Consider the following 19,799-nt stretch of genomic DNA (forward strand, 5'->3'; position numbering starts at 1 on the left):
AAATACCACCTTCTCCTGGAGCATTTATACTCACAGGCTGTTTGGAGATACTAGAGCATGGAGTCCACCTAAATATGGAATAACTACAAAAAAGACAAGCCTTCCTCCCTGCCTTCTCCCTTCTTTTATTTCTTAGTATACTCTCCCCTTTTTCTATTAAGAAACCCCTCCCTCCTCCTCAAGGACTCATTAACTTCTCTAAAATATCATTCTGACAAATGCCTTCTGAAAAGGCCAGTGCTGCCAGAACAACCTGAGACCCCACAAACATTCCCAGAACACTGACCTCGCAGAAGCCTATTCACCTACAACACTTGCACATTGTCAGTTGTCTGTTTTCCAGTCACTTAGTGATTTGTTGATAAGCAATTATCAGATCTTCCAGGGCCTGTGGAACAACTTACCCTTGTCTTCAGCTCACTGTTAGCTCTGAGACCTTGTGGATGGTAGTACAGGATAAAAAGCTTTCCCATCTGCCTGATCAAACAGCTGATAACCACAATTTACCCTGGCATATGCATGCGGGAACACATTCGGTGGTTCCCTCACTGTCTATTATTTTCTTAAGGGCCTAGAACATGAAAATATTTCTTGGAAACTCAGTACAGCCCCATGACTCACAAAGCCTTCACAGGTGCTTGTGAGCATTGCCAAACCAGGCCACCCTGTCTTCCTATGGCCCCTCTTTTTGCACATTAAAGATTAATACCTTACCTGTTACAGAATTCTGTTATTCTGTCTCCTTCCATCGTGGCACCAATACAGCTTCCAGCTGAGTTGAACACCCTGCTACAGATACTTTATTTTCAGTTTTGAATATTTTCTGGCAAAGGTAACATTAACAAAACAAAGGTTCTTGCAAGCAGCAGCTGTTGTGAGTAGTATATAGCCTGTGTAACTGCTTAAAGGAAACAATATAGACTGTTTCCTCTGGGAAATATGTATAAACAGAGAGGTCTCGGATGCGTAACTTCAATATGAATCTGAACCTAAGACTCCCCTTGCAGTCATTTGGGGATATTCCTGTTAAAAAAGGGTAGACTCTGCCTAGCAAGGCTCCAACCACAAACCTTCTCTCGACACACACAGCTTTCAACAAGCACAGCAGTCATTACAGCAAACGACCCTAGCCACTCCTCCCACACAACGCTCCACCTTGAGGCTTCTGTACAAGACACTTTTTAAGCAGTTTACCTTTTCAAGGGCTTGTTCATTTGTATACAAAACCACTCCTCTGTTTAAAACAACATCAGGGTTATGGGCCGGTCTCACAGTGTCACAGTGACTCAAAGGAAATCCTGATGCTCCGTGATTAACCCACACCACGGTGCTGGTCATTCCTGTATCTCCTAATGCACAGGACAGAGTGTCAGCTTCAATTTTGAAATTCTGTGATGCTGTCACTTTGTGTCACAGTGTTAAGTGGTTTTGATTATTTGATGTCAGCTCAGTTTACTTAAAGCATTCCCACTACTTGCATTTGCTTTCCATCAAAATGTGTCAGAAATCTCTTAGTAAGAACCATTCTTAACCCACAGGGCTTAGCAGGACCCAGCTGCAACCGCTGGTGGTCACAACATACAGTGTTACTCAGTAGGTTCACCAAGAATGGCTGTCCTCATCACAGCATCATTCCCACTGGAAGGAGTCTGGTCCTCAACAAACTCATTCCGGATAGCTTTTACTGGGAAGCGTTTCCAATGACCAGGGCTGCCCGTGCTGTGCATGACACAGGCAGCTGGCCATGTCGCTGGCTGCCCAGGCCTCCTCAGCCAGGCACAGGGTTTACTTTACCAGCACTGCACCCTTCACAAGGGAAACACTTCGCTTCAGGGTGTGACAAAACCTTGCTCAAGCATTGCCATGTTTTCAGTACAGTAATGGTACCAGGCAGCAATACTTTCTATTCACTTGCTTCATTATAAAAATGACATGGGGTTTTTTTGTGAAGATGGGTACTACAAGAGCTGGAGTCTCCCCTCAGATACATGCCCTAAAAATGAGAAGCAAGTGATGGTAATTGACTTTCAGCTTTTCTTCTCATTACACATTCATTTCTACAACCTGAATTCACTCTCCTCTGCTCAACCATGGAACATTAACAGCCTTCTCAGAGCATTCCAGAAGCAAGAAACATCAGGTAAAACGCACTCCCACTGACATCCAACTTCCCTGGACCATGAAAACCTTCACAGCAAAGTGATATGCTCTAGTACTGAACTTGAACACAAGCTGCAGAGTTAGATGAACGAATCACTGACCAACACCAAAATTATTAGGAAAATAAGTAATAATATGTTCCTTAAAGCTCTCCTGACTTTAAGTCCTGACCTTCCAGTGCACTGCTAGTGTTGATAAAGTTTCCTTTATGTCAAGGAAACTACATCCATTGTAAACCAATTCATGTATGATCAGAATCAGTCATCTGTGTTTTCAGGGTGATCCTAGACAAAAACTGAATGCCATTAGAACAGGATAGCTAAAGGAAGTCAACAGTGGAAAGCCTATGGAAAGTAGGAAATATTTTTTTTTTAAATAAAGTCAAGGTTAATTAAAGAATAACAGTGTTCTTAAGTTACTGAATTATTTAATTTACTCCGGAAACACCTGAATCATCATTAACACTATAAGGATCTCTTTGCATTAATTCATACCCAAATTCAAGGCTGTGCATTTTGGTAAGCTTCTTTCTTCCTGTTCATATTTGTACCCGATTAAACTTCAGTACAGGTGCATACGGGTTAGTAATCACATTTTTATATTTTGCATGCAGATTAGTCCTATTCGAATCTGCATAAATTTGTTATGCATCACTGCAAAAGTGAATGCTCAAGCAACTTTTATTTTTATCTAATCAAATCACTGCCTAATGAAAAATGAGCAACGGTGCACAAAGGTGCACTGGGGCGGACCCCAGGGTTCCCTGGGAACAGGAACATTTACCACTCAGTAGGGCTACCAGGTGCAGGTCTCTCCGGCCTCCTGGTCAAAGCCTGATCAGATCAGCCACATCCAAAATGCCAGGGTTAACCTTCTGCAAAAAGATTAAATCAATGTTTCCACCACAGGATGGACCCAGAAGGTGCTTCTACAGAACTCCTCACCTAAACCTTAGCGCAGTCAATTAAGACTTGGCAGACTACGATCGAAATCCCTCCTCCAGTATGGAAACGGACGAGCCTCTTGGCTTCCCTATACCTGAATTTTCTGGCTGTGCCATGAGCACCACATCCTTTCTTCTAAAGTGAGTAGCTGCAACAAGAGGAGCTGAACCTCAGGCAGAAAAACAGTTCATTTAATTAAACTGCCAGCAGTCACATTACACAGTGGTAGGTAATATTAAGCAGTTTACTCTGGAAGTAACAAGACAAAGCACACACCTTCCACCACTGAAATTGTATTAGACTGTTTTAAAAGAGACTCTGCAGTGAAATATACACAAACTGGCATGACTTCTTAATACTATTGCCAGGATCTAGTACAGAAACAAGTCTGCTGGTGGAGATAAAAGGATTTTTTTAAAGCAAAATGTAAAAGATGAAACCACTTGAAAATCTCAATCTGAAGCAGGCAACAGTGTCTGGATGACTTACAGTCCATATACTCCCTCATGTGTGCTCCTGCCTGTGCCCTCACCCTTCAGCCATCACAGATGTCAGAGTAGCTGATGGGTACAGCCCCAGCTCAAAAAGCACCATGGACAATAGTGAGAAAGCAGTTAAAAACTTGCACAAAGTGATTTCAGACCTAAACTTGAACAGAAGCCTTGGTCACTTCCAGGATCCACTTGTCCACACAGCAAAGGCCAGCAGCTGAGGAAGGAGATGGGTACAGAGCACTTGAGGAGTCCCTGGAGGGCACAAGGCACCCCACTCACCCATCCCACCCCCAGCTTATCATGCCGTACCTGGTCACCTCACAGCTTTAGGCAAATCTATCTTTCCTCATCCCAGGAGCTAAAGCAACACGGGTATTGGGATCTGCAAAATCTGTGTAAATTACCATGGGGCTGGAGTAAAGGAATCATAGCGCATTCACCTGAACAGCTGCAGCAGAAGCAAGAAAAGCTTGAACGGATATGGATATTATATCACACGCAGATCATTTTAACATCTGCCTCACTATGTAAGAGAACATTGTGCACCAATTTCATCTTCAAACTCACAAAAATTTTATGACCGTGCTGCCATCTCAGAAGCACACTCTGTTCATTTCCTATTTTGCAGCACAAAAAGCGAGGCAGAGCGGCTGCACCCTATTTCAAGTTCAAATCAGCAAGAGAGATGCTTAAGTAAAACAGCTACAGCAACATCAACACGCAGCTACACTTTCCATTCAGCTCCACTCCTTGGTATCTCTCTTCCACGAAAGGAAAGGAGGTCCCCGCAGGCCCAGTCCCCGCAGCAGCAGCACGGGGTCTATACGGTATCCTACAGGAGCAAAGCCCTGCAACATCCCTGCTCACAGGGCTCCCTCCTCCTCTATACCCCTCCCCACAGGCAAGCACCCACCACCGTAACTCCTTAATTGCCATTTCTTCTTGTTCCACATGAATTTCTTTAAGGGATTTTGAAAAGAGGAATTTGAAAAGAATTAAATCAAGGCTTAGGAACAAGCAGTAACTGGCAATAAACAAATTCCCCAAAGTATGAGAGAGTTTGTCCTCCGCACTCACAGCACATTTCAAGGTCAATTACACTCCCTAACGAACCGCTCAGCCACAGCCAGGCTGCGGGAGTTAGACCAGGCTGAAGAAAAGCACAAATAGCTCACGTTCATGCTTCTGCCAGGCTGAAATCAAAACTCATCCCTCTCCAGCAAGGAAGGCTCTGAACCTACGACAGAAGTTAAATGCAGCTCAACCCCTGTCTCGACAGCACAGCCATCCTGCTGCGCCCAACTGATCCTTCCAGAAACACTTTTTTCATTAATTTTTATTTTTTTCATTATGTTTCTACTTGCATTTCCTTTAAAAAGCATATCATAACCCTCTCCCGACTTTCCCATCTGCCACCCCCCACCTACCCACATCCTCCCAAGAAACACAAATATCACCACCAACTTTCTTAAAAATGCCACACATTGAGGTAACTGAAAACCAAATACTCTGTATTAAAATATTTATGGAATTTGGTCAAGAATAAAAAAATGAAAAAGCATTTTAGATATTTCTCTTCACTGATCTCTTCTCAGAGGATTCTTGCACTTTTTCAGCCTAATTTTTAGTCTCTGTAGACTTCAACAGACACATTGGTAACCTAAATTGGCCATCTGCACACAGTGACTGTCCTACCTACTCACCATGGAGCAGACAACTTTTTTCACTTTCATCACAGAAAATAATCTATTTCAGCAATCAAATCCACATGACTGAATATTTAAAACAAACAAAAACCAAAACAAAAAGCTCTGTATCATCACCACCAAACAATACAAACCTGTTTATCTTTCTGTGGGTCAGATGCTACACCCTGTCCACGGGCCATGGCCAGGCTGGGGAAACACAACCCTTAAGTGGTTGTACCTGCCACCCAGAACACAATTACTTCCCCCAGACTCTTACCACCTCATCAAGATTTATTGCATGCTGCTGGGCCATCAAAAATAGGTAACTTTTATCAGAAACCCCAGCATGTAACTGCTATACTTAATCCATTAATCTCGAATACATTTTAGAACAGTTTTCTTACTCTGTTATTTAAAAGGACTCGTGGATAAGAATCAGTTTTAGACCGACATACTACCTGAATCATTTACCAAGATAAAACATTTTTACTGATCGTCCCACTGCTATTCAATAGCAAAGTTATTGCACACATTTAAAAGCATTCCACTTTAGGGAAAACAGACCAGTATTAACACAAATGCATTAAGTCTAATTTTCATTATGGTTGAATAAAATGCCAAAAATGTATATAAACAACTTTAACAGCTCTAGTAAGCAATACTTGTTTTAAAAAAATCATTAAAAGGACATTTAATGCCCACACAATGAAATTAGCTTTTCCTTTTCTTTTTAATAAGGGTATGGCTTTCAAATTACCAGTTTGTCTTCACCTGCAATTTACACAGCAGTCAGATGAAAAGTGTCAAGTTTCTAAATACTGGAAACATTAGACATTTAAATTTTGTCATTAGCTCCATTGTTTTCAGCTACTGCAAGATCAGAGGTTACTAGAAGCCACCTCTTCCTCCTCATTGACAAACATTGGTATACAAAAATTTGTCAGAAAAAAAGCAAAATAAAACAAAAACACCCCAAACCCCAGAATACCAAATATGCTGTGAGGCAGCCAGAGCCAGTGAAGCGACAGGGTAAGCACTTACACTACCACGGCCAGGGAGTTTTCCTGCTGACTTAATTGAGGCCAGGATTTCAACCTACAGTATCTTCTTCTGCAATTTGAGGGATACTCTGATTAACTACAAATAATTAGCTAATTCTAAATGGCATAATCTTCTTTGTGCACGATGTTCTTTCTAAAAATGGATTAGCATGGGGTCTAATGCTGGAGCCTCTCTAGCTTTAAAGTATTACAGCACATCAATCTGAGCTCACAGCTAATTGGGACGGCTGCATCCCCTCAGCCAAATCCACTTGTTCTGCCCGTGCAGCAGGACCAGCAGGAGGGTGTACGGAGGGGCACGTGCCTGCCCGCCGCGTGTGCAAATTGAATGGCTTTTGTTGTGGCTAAAGCAATCGCTTTCTGCAGTGCTGATTTTTGGAAAGCCAGGCACAAGGGCATTCGACTGGACATCGCTGTTTAATAACCCCAGAGTCACAACTGCAGATGTCTACATTAACATGAGGTTTGAGAGAGTAGCAGATGGTTAGGAAGCTCTTACTGTGCAGGCCCTAAAGATTTCCAAAGGTAAAACAACAAGTAGCTTTTATGTATAAATGATACTCACCATATGGTAAGCATGATTGAAATTTTAAACAAAAAAATTATTACAGTTTGATCGAATAGAACCAAAACCAATTAAAAGTAAAGCTGAGCTTTTCAATAAAGATTAGAGCCAGTTTATATCAATAACATTAATGCTGCCAGAAAGGGGAGCAGGGCATACACCAGAAGAGCGTGTTCTTAGGTGCCAGGCATAAATCCCATTAAAATTCAGCTTGTTCCTTTGAAGATACACCCAAAGACGAGGCTGGCATTTCCAGGCAGCAAAATCAATAAACAGACATACAATCAATAGAAAAATCATATTTCATTGACATTAATTTATTACTCTATTAATTTATTGATTGTGATTATAGGCCATGATTACAGCCTGATTACAGGCTGCAAATAGGTACTTTTTAATATACATAAGCATTCCACAAAAATAAATAACAAATGACACGTGTGCTTCTCCAGTTGATCAGAGCACCTATGCACACATACGAAGGCAGGAAATTACTAGGTGTTCTTAATGAAAAACATAAATCACATTTGCTGGTTTTCAGAAAGAAACCTGAGAACATCCTCATCATCACTTTTGCTAAAGCATGGAGCTGTTGGTCACAAAAATGAAGATCACTGGAGGCTGAGGCTGCCCCGTCCTGACAGGCACCTGCAGCACCCCGCCAGCCAGCCAGGAGCTGGGAGGGCTTCTGCCAGCACCCCAGTACTGCCACCCCCCACTCCACACACGGGGAGGGGGCTGCCAGGCAAATGCCAGGCCCTGCTCCCTCCAGAAAGGGCCTCACAGCTAATGCGATGGCTTACGTCATCCTGCATCATGCATGGTCAGGCCAAAAGGCTAAAAGACCTCTGACCAGTGGGGTGACACCTATTGCTCTGTACCACTTCTAGCACTGAAAGAAACACCGCTCGGTTTGGTATTAACTTCACGCAGTAAAATCAAAATAGCCACCTGTGGATCACTAGGTTGTCTGCTGCCTCTTAAGGTAATAAGCAGTTAGATTACATGGCATCCCTCAATTCATTAAATTAAGCCCACTCAGCAGTACGCAGTCTGTCCCTCACAACTCTGGTAGTTTCCTGAATCCTGTCAGTCATTCTTTGCTTTGTCACAGGCCTGTGCTGAAAAACCACCTAAAATTCTGGTTTAACAAACTCAATCTCGTATTTTCATCGTCTTCAAGGTAGCTAGGCTTTCGCTGGATGTTACATGAGATAGTCACAGCAAAAGTCCAGAGCTAAGCACAATTCTGGTCCAGTACCATTACAAGCTCCCTGTTCTGCAGTGGATTGTCAACAAATCTTTGTATCTTCAGCAGGTCCAGTGCGAGTTGTGAGCGAACCTTGTGCATGTGATATGGAGCCTTTGCAGATAAATTCTGCTTTGATCTTTCAGGTTCGCTAGAAACCAAAGCAAAACCCAAGCGATGCGTATTAAATCCAGGGGAAAAATGTTTGCATACATGCACACACACACAGCACCCAGCCTCTTCTCCCGTCCTTATTTTTCCCCTACACCAACTCCCCAAACGCCAAAGCACAGCTCACATGGGTACATTGGCCAGTGATAATACAGGATTTAGAGGAAAACTCTACAAGGTTCCACTGGGCTATTCATTATACTGTGAAACACAGTCCCACTCCATGAAACACCAGCCCTGGAGAGGCTCTTTGCTATAGACTCAGGCCCCTTTCCAGGGCATAATTCCACTAGTCCCATGCTCTGAAATGGGGTCTCCAGGCAGTGCTGGAGACATCAGTCCAGGTAGTCAGTCCAGTACTGACAGGCGATGTGTTTTCCCTCTCCCAGTACCAGAGCAGATCGCCCATTCCCTACCCCTGTTCGGCACTGTCTGGGAGGGAGGCAGGACCACCCGGCTGGCCCGGTGGGATCCATGGCACAAGCATTTTGGGAGGCTGCAGCACCTGTGTTTGGCACTGGCAGCTAGAGGAGTTTCAGGTGCCTCCAAGACACCTCCTCCATCTTGTGTGCAGGGCACAGGAACTGAACTCGCTGTCTTGCTGTAGATAGGAGAGGGAATTGGCTTATAAACCATCCTCAGGGAAGACAGGGAGAAGCCAAAGTATGTTTTATTGATTCTCTCAGTTTTGAATGTAAGTGTATAAGCGATTTCAGCCTCCAGACATTTCTTAGTCACTGTTGACTTTTACATATTCTTTCTGGGATCAGAAAGTTCATTGTTTCTTTCTTTCCCCATGATGCATGGGGATAATGAGAGACAAGGAGCACTCAGAGGGCAAGCATCTAGCAACAAACTGTACCCAGGCCCAAGGCTGCTCTAAGAAATTTTTGTTGCTTTCATTTTAGTCCATGCTCCATTCATAGGAGCAGCTATTCCCACAGAAATACAGGTCATTGGGATAAACATTTTGCAGCAGTTTAGGGCTGAAGCAGAACATTAGGAACACATGCGTGTATATCTCTGGGGTTTGACAGATGGGGCACACTCGGTGTTACTAAATCCCATTCCCTTCCTTTCAAACAACCTGCAGTGAGTCACTGTTCCTCTATACCATCCCATCACAGTGTAAAAAACCTCTTCGTAGTAACACTGGCAACGAGTCACGCATCCTTCTCTCCGAGTAAGCACTATGTGGCAGGCGTATGCAGACAAACATAAAACCTTCTGCATAGGAAGCCATCATCCTTTGCTGCAAAGCTACTGCGGTAACCCAGAAGCAACTCCAACTCCTGAAGTGCTTTGTTCTGATGGGGACAAGCTTGCAACAAGTCACCACCACCCAGGCTGCCCATAATACTCCTGAAGAATTTCTAATTTCTCTCCCTAATTATCTCATTTGAAGGACTTAATACATTAATTGCAGACTTCCCCATCAGCTCATATACAAATCACCCAGCCACTCCACAGACCCCAAACTGTTTATTACTAGTCCATACTTTTGTAAAGACTGTGGGTTTCCCCATTAGCAGGTAGATACATCATGGTGAAACACACAGGATGCTCCCCAAAGATGGGCTCAGTCCTCTGCATAGGATTGAGCACGCGTGAGCCACCGCACTTACTAATTAATTGTTCCCCCACTACTGGGAGGAGACACCCACTATCAGAGCTCAGCTCCAAGATGCTGCTGTCCATCCTGATTTATATGCAGCAGAGTATTAAAGAAAATACACCATGAGGATTTTATATTTTTAATTATTTTATCACAGCCTTCACATACCCTTTTTTGGATATTATTACCCTGGAGAGTATGCTAACAACCTTAAGTTGCTGACTAATTAAGTTTTGGTATACTCCAAAGCCAGTTTTTGCACACTAATTAAATTTACAGGCAGTTAGATTTGACAGGTACTGTGGTATCTGCCAACCTGCCTTCATAATCAGTTAAATTATTACTTCTGAGGCAGCAGACCATCCCCAGGCAGGCAGGGAAGCACTCCGGCAGCAGAGCTGCCCCAGGAGAGCAGCAGCCAGGGACCCTGTGCTACGGCAGCCAGGGACACATGGGTGCTCTCTCCCTGGAACGCAGTGAGCTGCAGTGTTGGGGAGCCTTTTGAATCTCCACCCAGATCTGGCCCTTGAGGGACAGCAGAGGCCAGGCAGCAGATGGGCAGGGGGTGCCTCGCTTACCCCTCCTGCTACCCCAGCGATGGGCAGCAAAGCCCCCAGAGGCACAACTGCCTTGGACTGCAGTCGGCATTCCTCACCCCTGCTCTGGAGACTTGCGCCTCAGGGTAATTTCGAAAGGCAGGGCAAGCAGCGGGGCCCGTCAGATACCTGTCCCCAAAAGCCCCCTCGAGAGCGCTGGGCAGGCAGGCAGAGCCCGCACCACCAGAGCTGCCATTGCCACGCTGCTGTTTGAGATCGCAGCAGCCAGACAAATCCCCCAACTCCGCTCCCGCGCTATCACACCTCAGGCCCTCTGCAGACAAAACATTCATTTAGCAATCTATATAATTCACAATGTCAAACGCCTCTCTGATAGTTCCCTTAGGACAGCTGCTCTTGCTATTTCATCTGTTAAATATTTCCAGAACCCTAAAGTCCTCAGGGAGAAAAGCAGTTATTTTGACTAACTGCTCCTCCTCCTCAACTAGTTACTGTGTTAGCTTCCTCCCACTCAAACACCAGGAGTTGATTAAGACATATGGATTATCTCAACACTACCAAGAATTTCAATTTAGAGAGTGAAATATTGACATTCTTAATATCACATTCCTCTTTCACTCGGGAGCCCTTCCTCGCGTTGACACCAATCCCTGCTGAAACATGCCAGCATCGCAGAGACTGACTCAAGGGCTAGGCAGACGGCTTTTTTACATGGTTTTTGGTTGAAGTTGCAGATGGAGTCAACCCATCATGGTTTTCTTATTCCTACTGAGAAAACTACTTGCAAGTCGCTCTTATTTATGGAAATCTTTGGGTGATAAAAAGTATTAGTCAATTCCACATTAAATTTAGAATTTTGTTTTATGGTCTTCCTCCTTGTTTAAAAGATTATTTTGTAGCATGTTGGGCCTCTTTTCAGTGTAACAAAAAACCAACACACACAAAAGAAAAGCCATAAAGGAAAATTCTACACTTGGAAATCCCTCGTTTGGAAATCCTTCAGGAACACATCGAGCTTTAAAGTAAAATCTTATTTCCCATATGTAAAAGCTTTGAAAGCTTTGTTTTGTTCTAAGTAGAGGAAAGGACATGTTTTGTTTTGAAGCAGAACAGAAACTAAATTTAAAGTGCGCAAAGTTTCCTATTAAACAGAAATCCTGAGTTTGGACTGGCCCTGCAGGGATCCTGCGAGCTCCCAGAAAGCAGAACCACCAGTATCCTCATCCACTCTTGTTGGCATCTCATTTCACCAAGTTTCTATTTGAGATCGATGGCCTTAAGCTGTCACTCTGTATTTAACCAAGTCAAGAAGAAAATCAGAGTGAACCTCACTGACCTTTTACATCTCAAAGTACTGGGCACATGTATTTAAGTTAACAAAGTGTGAACTCATGAAATATCTCAAAATAAAACCACAAACTCTCAGACTCACGTTTAGATCAGTGTTCCATGACAAAGAAGCACTTTTAAAGGAAAAACATGGGAACTGCTGATGTGCCATTATGCACTTAATACATCACAACGTGCATTTACCAGCATCTGTAAAACTCAAAATTTCAGGACTTTTAGGAAGTTTAGGACAGGGCTGACCTCATAAGAGGACTCAAATAAGGCACAAAGAAGTGGAAGGAAACAGAATATAATTTTATGCTTTTGACAAATCATAAATAAGTAACCAGTAGGCAAAGGCATTATTTCAGGCAAGAGACAGCAGGGTTTTGCAAACCTCTGAAAACATGTGGTGTCAACCAGGATGATACCAGATGGGGAAAGGCTGCTATCCTTACTGGTAACCCTCAGCATCCTAGGCTTAAGGTCTTTGAAGACAGGAAGAAAAAAAATATATTTATATCGTGACAGCTACAGATTTTTGGAACAGGGAAGCTCTGAACAAGCATTAATTTAAATGTGCCAACATATAAAACAAATCATGGCCCAAAATGGGTTGTGCAGCTGCCACTCCCAAATACTCCATATGATTCAAGAGGAATAGTAACGGGAATAGTTTGGGGAAGGGAGATAACCCCAGAGACACTCTGTTCATCAGCAAGCCCCTTCACTCGTCAGCATTTTGAGACTTCCCTCAATTTAAGCAGTTTTAGTTAAGCCTGTTGCTCAGCAGTTCTCAAAGCAATGCCAACCTCATCTTTGTTTTTAATCAAACCTGTGTGAAGAACCCTCTATTTATTCTATATAAATACCCCCAAAAAACAAGGAATATGCACTCCTTTTTCAGAAACCAGAGTGACAGACAGAAGACGACGACCAGGAGATAACCTTATTTCAAATTAGTTGCAGCCACCACCAGTCTCCTGCACTCAGAACAAACTCATCCTACTGCCAAAGCTTTTTTACAGCTCTACCCCAACAAGGAGAGCTGTAGGCCCCAGAACTGCTTGTAGCTGACATTTCTAGTGCTCTGAGCCACCATTTCTGAGGCAGTCACACATGAAAGAGGCAAAAGTGATTGTGAGGCTTTATGTATTGATGCCAGCCATTGGTTTGGAGTCAGTGAACCAAGAGAAATACACATTGAGATGTACTGAAACAAACAAACCAGAAACAAGCCTGCGGCAAAGAAAAGAGGGTTTTATTTATTAATTATACTCTGGTTTTGGTTTCTGCCTTGAATAGCAGCTATATAATGAAATTCAGCAAGCACTCATCTCAGGTATTGCAGAAATGTGTAAGTCAGTCAAATGACCTCCCAGCATCAGGCTCAAAGTCTTCAAACACGAGGGAAGCTTGCTTGAGGCAAAGAACCAGCGTTCATCCTTACTTTGCTGATGCAAATCCTCTTTACCTTGAGAGCAGTCCCTCAGCTTCGGCAGTGCTGCCCGTGAGAGCAACGTGGCAAGACCTTTGCTCTCAAGTGCTGCCAACCTCCACCATGGCCCTGCTCGGCACCATCACAGGACGATGATGAGACACCCCCGGCAGAACTTACACCCGTCCCTGCCCAGCAGCAAACGACCCCTCTCAAGGGCAGGCGGAGAAGACTTGGGAGTCAGAGCTGCCAACTCAAACTCCAGCAGTTCAGCCCTGCTTTGGGCCAAGTGTGAGATGACAGAGAGCGAAGTCCAACAAAGTTGCGTTCCAGAAAGGGCTTCGCTTTCCGTATTCAGTACATTTCACTGAGACAAAACTGGTACTGGGCTGACAAGAGTATGACCCAGACAGCCTCTTTAGCTACATTACAATGACCCTGTGTATTTTTAATTGCAATATACCCGTATTTGTGTTTGCTGACAGCCTGAAGGGGCATACAACATTGCTCACGAAGGCAGGTGGGGATTCTAGAGCATCTTAAGCTCTGCAGGCACTACAGCATCTTTCAATGGGAAGAGAAGTTCTGCCCCGATGCCCCCTGCAGCCTACATGCATGCCGCAAAGCCTGCAACCTGAGCTTTCCCCTTGAACATGCTGAGCCAAGTCCCTGCTTCTGCAGGCTTCAAAAAACAAAAAAAAAACCCCACACAAAAAAACAACACACATCAATGTAGGCTGGAAACACAGGAGGAATTCAGTTGCTTTCCCAGCTTCTTTTTGTACTTAGAAGAGAGCTTTCTCTGTCCAACTGCTTGATATTTTCACTTCTAATCTCCTCAGCATCTCTTTGCTCTTCATTAAGCAAGACCATTTCTCTGGCACAAGCCCCCTCCCTTGGTCCACCAAACCCAGCTTTTCCCTCCACCTCTCACCAGTGCAGAGTTTGGAAGGATAAGAGTTTTACAAGTCCCATTGGGGTCCAATTCACAGGAGTTCCCAGGTGTTATATAAGCTGTTGTAAGCCCCAAAAGCTGCCAGAGTCCCCCAGTAAAAACCAGAGCCCTGTACACAGTGGGAGGACAATGGTGGCAGCCCAGGTTTGCTGCACGTGGATGAACAGAGGCTGGCTCTGCAGCCATTGAGGCCACCATAAATTTCAAAGGAATTTGGTCATCACTTGACAATTTTGCCATATAAGCTTTCTTCCCCCCGCTTCTACTCATTTTCCTTTTGTTCTGCAGTTCGTCACAACGTTTTTCAAAGAAAAAAGGTAAAAAAAAAAAAATAGGCAGCCCAGGCTCCAGGCTAGCTGGGAGCTGTTTGTTTACCTTGGTTAACATTGTGCTGAGCCAAAGCTCCTGTGTTCCCAGAGGCAAGCTCCCCTCCTCTCGCAAGGCATCATGAGGACATGGCCCAAGATTCAAACCCAGGCTGTGAGGAACAGTGCACTGAATGAACAACCCACTCTCCACAAATGCAGCAGCGCTTTTCTGTCCAGCTTCTGAGTCCTGGCAAAGCTAGTGGCTTTGCACTTTGCACTTTTCTCTCCTCCTCCTTCCTTCCCTCACCCATCATGCAAACGCACTCTTGCAAAGGACTTCAGCTACATTATTTCATGTAGTTTATAACATGCCTATTTTTTTGCTATGCAATGGTTAATCTTTTCGATAGTTGCAGTGAAGTAATCTACACTCCCAAAGCTTAGTGAGTACGTGCAGAAGCCCAGGAAACCCTATTTCCTGAGAAAGAGCTTACAGCAAAGAGAGAGGCAGCCTGTGAATGAGCCAGGTGCATCTCTAAGCATGCACGCAGGTCCTGCAAAGCTCTTATATTCCACTTGTTATGGTATCAGCCTTTCAGCGTATGCCATATGTACCAGGATGTAATACTGCATACTTAGTGTGTTTTTTTCCAGTTAGTACTGCGATTAAAGAAGAAACCCACCTCATTAGAAGTTTAAACCTCTAATTCTGAACACACACACATACACCGCTGTCTCTTTTAAAGAAGTCATCCTACTGATTTATTTTTTTTTACTTAGTTACTCCCATATGCAAGACTTCAAGTACAAGCATCCTCCAGCATAGAGAAACTACAACAGTTTAATAAAGCCCTATACACTATGGTGCATTTTATTATTTGAGAGCTTATGAACACAGATCAGCAGATGAGGAGGTACAACCTGCTAATTTAATGAAAACAAGCCCTTCCATCCTGGATGATTCTTCTTGCCCAGAAAAACAGCACATTTGTTTCCTCCCCAAGGGAAAAAGATAATTCCTCTTGTTAACAATAAGCTATAGCAACCAGCAAACAAATCTGAACTCGGCACTGGCAGCAGCTACCAGTGCATTTTAACAGTGCTCACTTTCTAGGCTGCCCGTCCCATCGCAGGATGGGGGAGAGGGGGCATGTGTGGGTTCGGGGCCTGTGAAAGGGCTTCCAGGTGACCCTCCGGTAGCTGCTCCCATAGGAGAGCCTCAGCTCTGCTCTCAGAAGGTGACACCACCAGAAGAAGAGAGATGAATAGCAACTCCTCTTCATTTAGGTGCTGGAATTTTAAGTAAAGCTCCCAAAACTCCCCAAGGCACACTGTTGCTTCCATCAAAGGAAGACAGTGAGTGTGACTGATAGTTTGATTTTCAGTGGCGCTTAGGTTCTGCAGCTCTCATCAACTGCAGTGCAAGTTGTAGGTACTCAAGGCCAAATCTTTTTTTAAAGAGTAGGTATTTTAAAATGTATTGCAGTCAACAAGAATTGGGAGCTACAGTTCTTTAAAGGCTACAAAGGCCTTCAGCACTTCTCAGAAGTCACATTGTGAATTGTTTCTTCTTTTCTCCCTAATGTTTTGCTTTCTGGTTCAGAAAAGATGACAGGAACACTGGAGACCCCGATTTCATTACAGAAATTAAAAAGAGAAGATATAACAAAATATGTCCTTGGAGAATAACACAAACAGTGCAGGGAGCCCAAGACAACGTACAAAACACAGGAAAAACCCACAGCCTCTCTAGAATGTTCATTTGCTTCCGTTTCCCACAGGTGAGGGGAAGCCACACCACCATTTCAAAAGCCCAATTTATCCCCTCTCAAAAATCACTGCAGTTAGAAGCAGACTTTAATTACTGCTAGAGAGATCTCTCAATAAAGTCCTCTCTTTGTCAGTACTGCAGAAATTAAATAGTAAAACTGCATTAACAATTAAGAGGTTTTGAAGTCTATTTGTTTACACAACAAGAATAGCTTTTACATTTCTAATTAGGCAGCTATTAACTAACATACAGAGAAATCATACCAGCATATGAAGTTTTGCTATCAGAACAATCTTGTTAAAAAGACAGCTTAAGATTTTACCAAAAACAACAAATTAATCATGATAATGTGTTTGTAGATCATAATGAATTCAAGGGGGGGGAGCTTTTTAAAAGTTCTTTGAATCAACATATTTTCTCTGTTGATGTCAGTGTTTTAACACAGGCTTCAGTAAGAGAAAAGCTTTTTCAAATTCTTCTGCCATTATTCTATATACGGAAATCTATGAGATACACTAAATTAAGTTAAAATTACATTATGCATAGTCATTCTTCCACTGTTACACAGGGAAAATAACTGCTCTAGTATTCAGAAGCTGCCAGAAAGTCTTTAACCCTTTCTGAGCAAACACAGCAGAGTAGATGCTTGCTGAGGTGTAACAGGTCAGAGACCCCAAGTCCAAGGAGACCTCAAGTGCTTTATCATCATTTTGCGATCTCCTGCAAAAGATATTTTCTTACACAGTTTTCCAATACAGTGCACCACCAGAGAATGTAACTTTGACATATGCACTTTTTTTGACCCTTTTTTGTCTGGTTAGAAATGTGGCTTGATGGACTGTTGTCAGTACAGTGAGACATAAAAGTTAACAGACCAAGGGCGCACATTAGTGGTGCTTCTGGAATAGCACTTGAGAGTAGCAACGTGCGACTGTGCCATCAAAGGCTATGGCAGAACGCAGCCATAATTTACAGTCTCACTCAGGGACTTAATTAATCCTTCCTGATTTTGGGGTCCTTTACAATCTGTAGGAGGCTGCTGTATTTTATTTTGCCAGCGAGCAACACAAACTACATTGACTTGGAGTCAAACTGCAAAAGTTGTAACCAAATGCAGACTAGATGACTAAATGTAGGAAGACAATTTATAACACATAGTAACAGAAAAATCACATTTCTCTAATTCCAGAAAACATGAACCTCAACTTCCCACATTCTGTTAAAAATCCTCTGCTCCCATGACTATTCCATTTAGATCAAATAAAATGGCTTGAATGAGGTAATGAACCTGGGGTGGAACAAACTTAGATTCCAGAAGACTTCTGCAGCTCCAGTGTGTGCTGAGAAAGATACCTGGCAAAGAGCTGTTGGTGGCCTTCGCTGGCCACAATCATGATGGGAAACAATGGAGATCGTCAGCCTGTTCTCTCCAACAACTCAGACTAACAGCTTTTTTGGCAGAGGCATCCTTCACACACCTGTGTTTGAGCACAATTCATTTGTTTTGAGACAAAACCAATTTGTTCTAGCTACTTAGGAGTATTCCTGCTTTTGCCTTACACAGGGAGAGGGTGATGCCACTGACATTTTAGCAGCATCCAACCATAATGCTCCAAGAACTATTGCGCAAACACTCATTACACAGCACTAGATCTTTCTATCCCAACAAATTATTTGTCTCAAAGAAGTACCTTTAAACACATATTTTATATCTATCTATATATATATTTGCTGCTGCAAACTGAACAGGACAGGACTGAGATGGCCGCTGAACAGGTGGTCAGGCAATCCCATGTCCTTTCTTGCAGAAATAAGTTAATTTGTGCATTCAGTCAGACAACTGCTGGAGAACGGTACCCAACTCACAGCGGAAGAATTATCAAGCAATCTTGATCCACAGTGTAGTTCTTAGCCACTCAAATCACCATAAGTCCATTAAAAGTTAATCACAAATTATATCAGTAAAATAGCTGTTTCTGAAATTTAAAAAAAATAGCCCTGCCAGGAATTGCAGCATTTCCGGTCTTCTGTACAAAGTGATCCCAATGACTACAAGTAATCTTAATTAACATTCTGAGAGATTAATATTTTATCGTTATCACTGTAAGTTCAAACAAGCACTTTAGGACAGGCTATGGCCCTCTAATTAGCACTACTAAAGTGTTCCTGGTCCTTCATAGAGCTGAAGCACTCAAGAGCTCCAGTCAAATAGAGAAGAGACAATGAGAACTTAGAGTTTAAATGAGTCAACAACTCCAACCTCAGAGGTAATTTTATCACCACACATACTTGACACAAAATAGCTGCTTATCGTATAGTCAAGTACTGGTTTACAATTTCGTTTAGCTTTCCAGTTGTAAAGGCTGTTTCATGGGCAAAGCTCAGCTGGAGACCACCATAGTTTTATTTCTTTATATCATATCTAATTGAGAAGGTTCCAAGGATAACTGTTGTTGAGAAGGGTATTGATTTGCTTCTGAGAATCTTAAAGATCCTTGAGGAATTGCAATTGGGAGTTCCCTCCAAAGGATTGCTCTTTGAAATAATAGTAGTGATGAATTACTTTTCTCTTGTGGGCTACAAAACTTCAATTAAAATTCAGATTTTGTATTTGGAAACAGTACTGTGGTATCCAAATGTATTAGCATTAACAGGCCTTTTCAAATGGATGCGCTGAAGGAATCCACGCAGCATGCCTCAATTCATCCTGCACTAAACTATTTGTTGACTGTTCAGTCAAACCACAGCCAAGGTGTCATTGTAGGGGAATTTCTGCTGCTCCGCCTACCATATTGACAGCCTTGACTTTTATTTTCATGAAGAACCAAGTCCCTAAAAAATCCACTGCCGTGCAACTTTCATCATGATACTATCTAGAAAAGGCAAAGATCCTTCATGGGAATCTACTGTGATACATTTATACTTCTCTCTCCACTTACCAACTGCAATGCCTGAGGTAAAAGCAGGAGAGGGAGCTGTCAGAGTCTACATCTACCAATAACTTGGGTTTTTCCGGCTTGTGTTCTCACCTCAGCAATTTGTGGCACACAAATTACACCGGCAGGGAAATTTCAGCTTCAAAATGCTTCAAATTTACAGAGTACAAACATCCATTAAGTACTCATTACTTAAATGATAATTGCTGTCCATTTGCATGCACAATTGTCACAGTCTAGAGGCAGGATACGTGCATGGGGACCTGCTCTGCAGCCATCTCGCATGCAGGGTCAATGGGAGCTTCCCTGCAGCAACTGCCAACACAACTGGGCACCATAATAAGAACTGTGTTGTTACCAGCTAAATAAGCAGCTCTGCTGCTTGATCCTGTGGGTTACGAGGTAATTAGCTTCTGAATAACTGAAATCAATGGATGTTTTTGCAGAATCACACCAAATAAGCAGAAGCTTGGCACACAGAAGGGAGAAACAGTCCCATTGCTACACAGTCCTGTTTGTTAATTCCTAGTTTAATTCCACCAACTTCAATAGCTTTAC

At 43.0% G+C, this 19,799-nt stretch overlaps 2 protein-coding genes across 9 annotated transcripts in view; one reads left to right on the forward strand and one right to left on the reverse strand.

The window, feature by feature from the left end:
* The window catches only part of IL1RAPL2 (interleukin 1 receptor accessory protein like 2), a 395,107-nt gene that overhangs the window by 348,256 nt on the left and 27,052 nt on the right, over positions 1–19,799 (reverse strand). The window lies entirely within an intron of this gene.
* Positions 4,185–19,799, forward strand: part of COMMD5 (COMM domain containing 5) — a 191,457-nt gene continuing 175,842 nt past the window's right edge. Inside the window, exon 1 of the mRNA XM_064463230.1 lies at positions 4,185–4,190. Within this exon, the coding sequence (XP_064319300.1) occupies positions 4,189–4,190 (2 nt within the window). The 5' untranslated portion in view covers positions 4,185–4,188. The remainder of the gene's footprint in view (positions 4,191–19,799) is intronic.

Source organism: Phalacrocorax carbo, chromosome 11 (assembly GCF_963921805.1).
Source record: "Phalacrocorax carbo chromosome 11, bPhaCar2.1, whole genome shotgun sequence".
NCBI classification, from domain to species: Eukaryota; Metazoa; Chordata; class Aves; order Suliformes; family Phalacrocoracidae; genus Phalacrocorax; species Phalacrocorax carbo.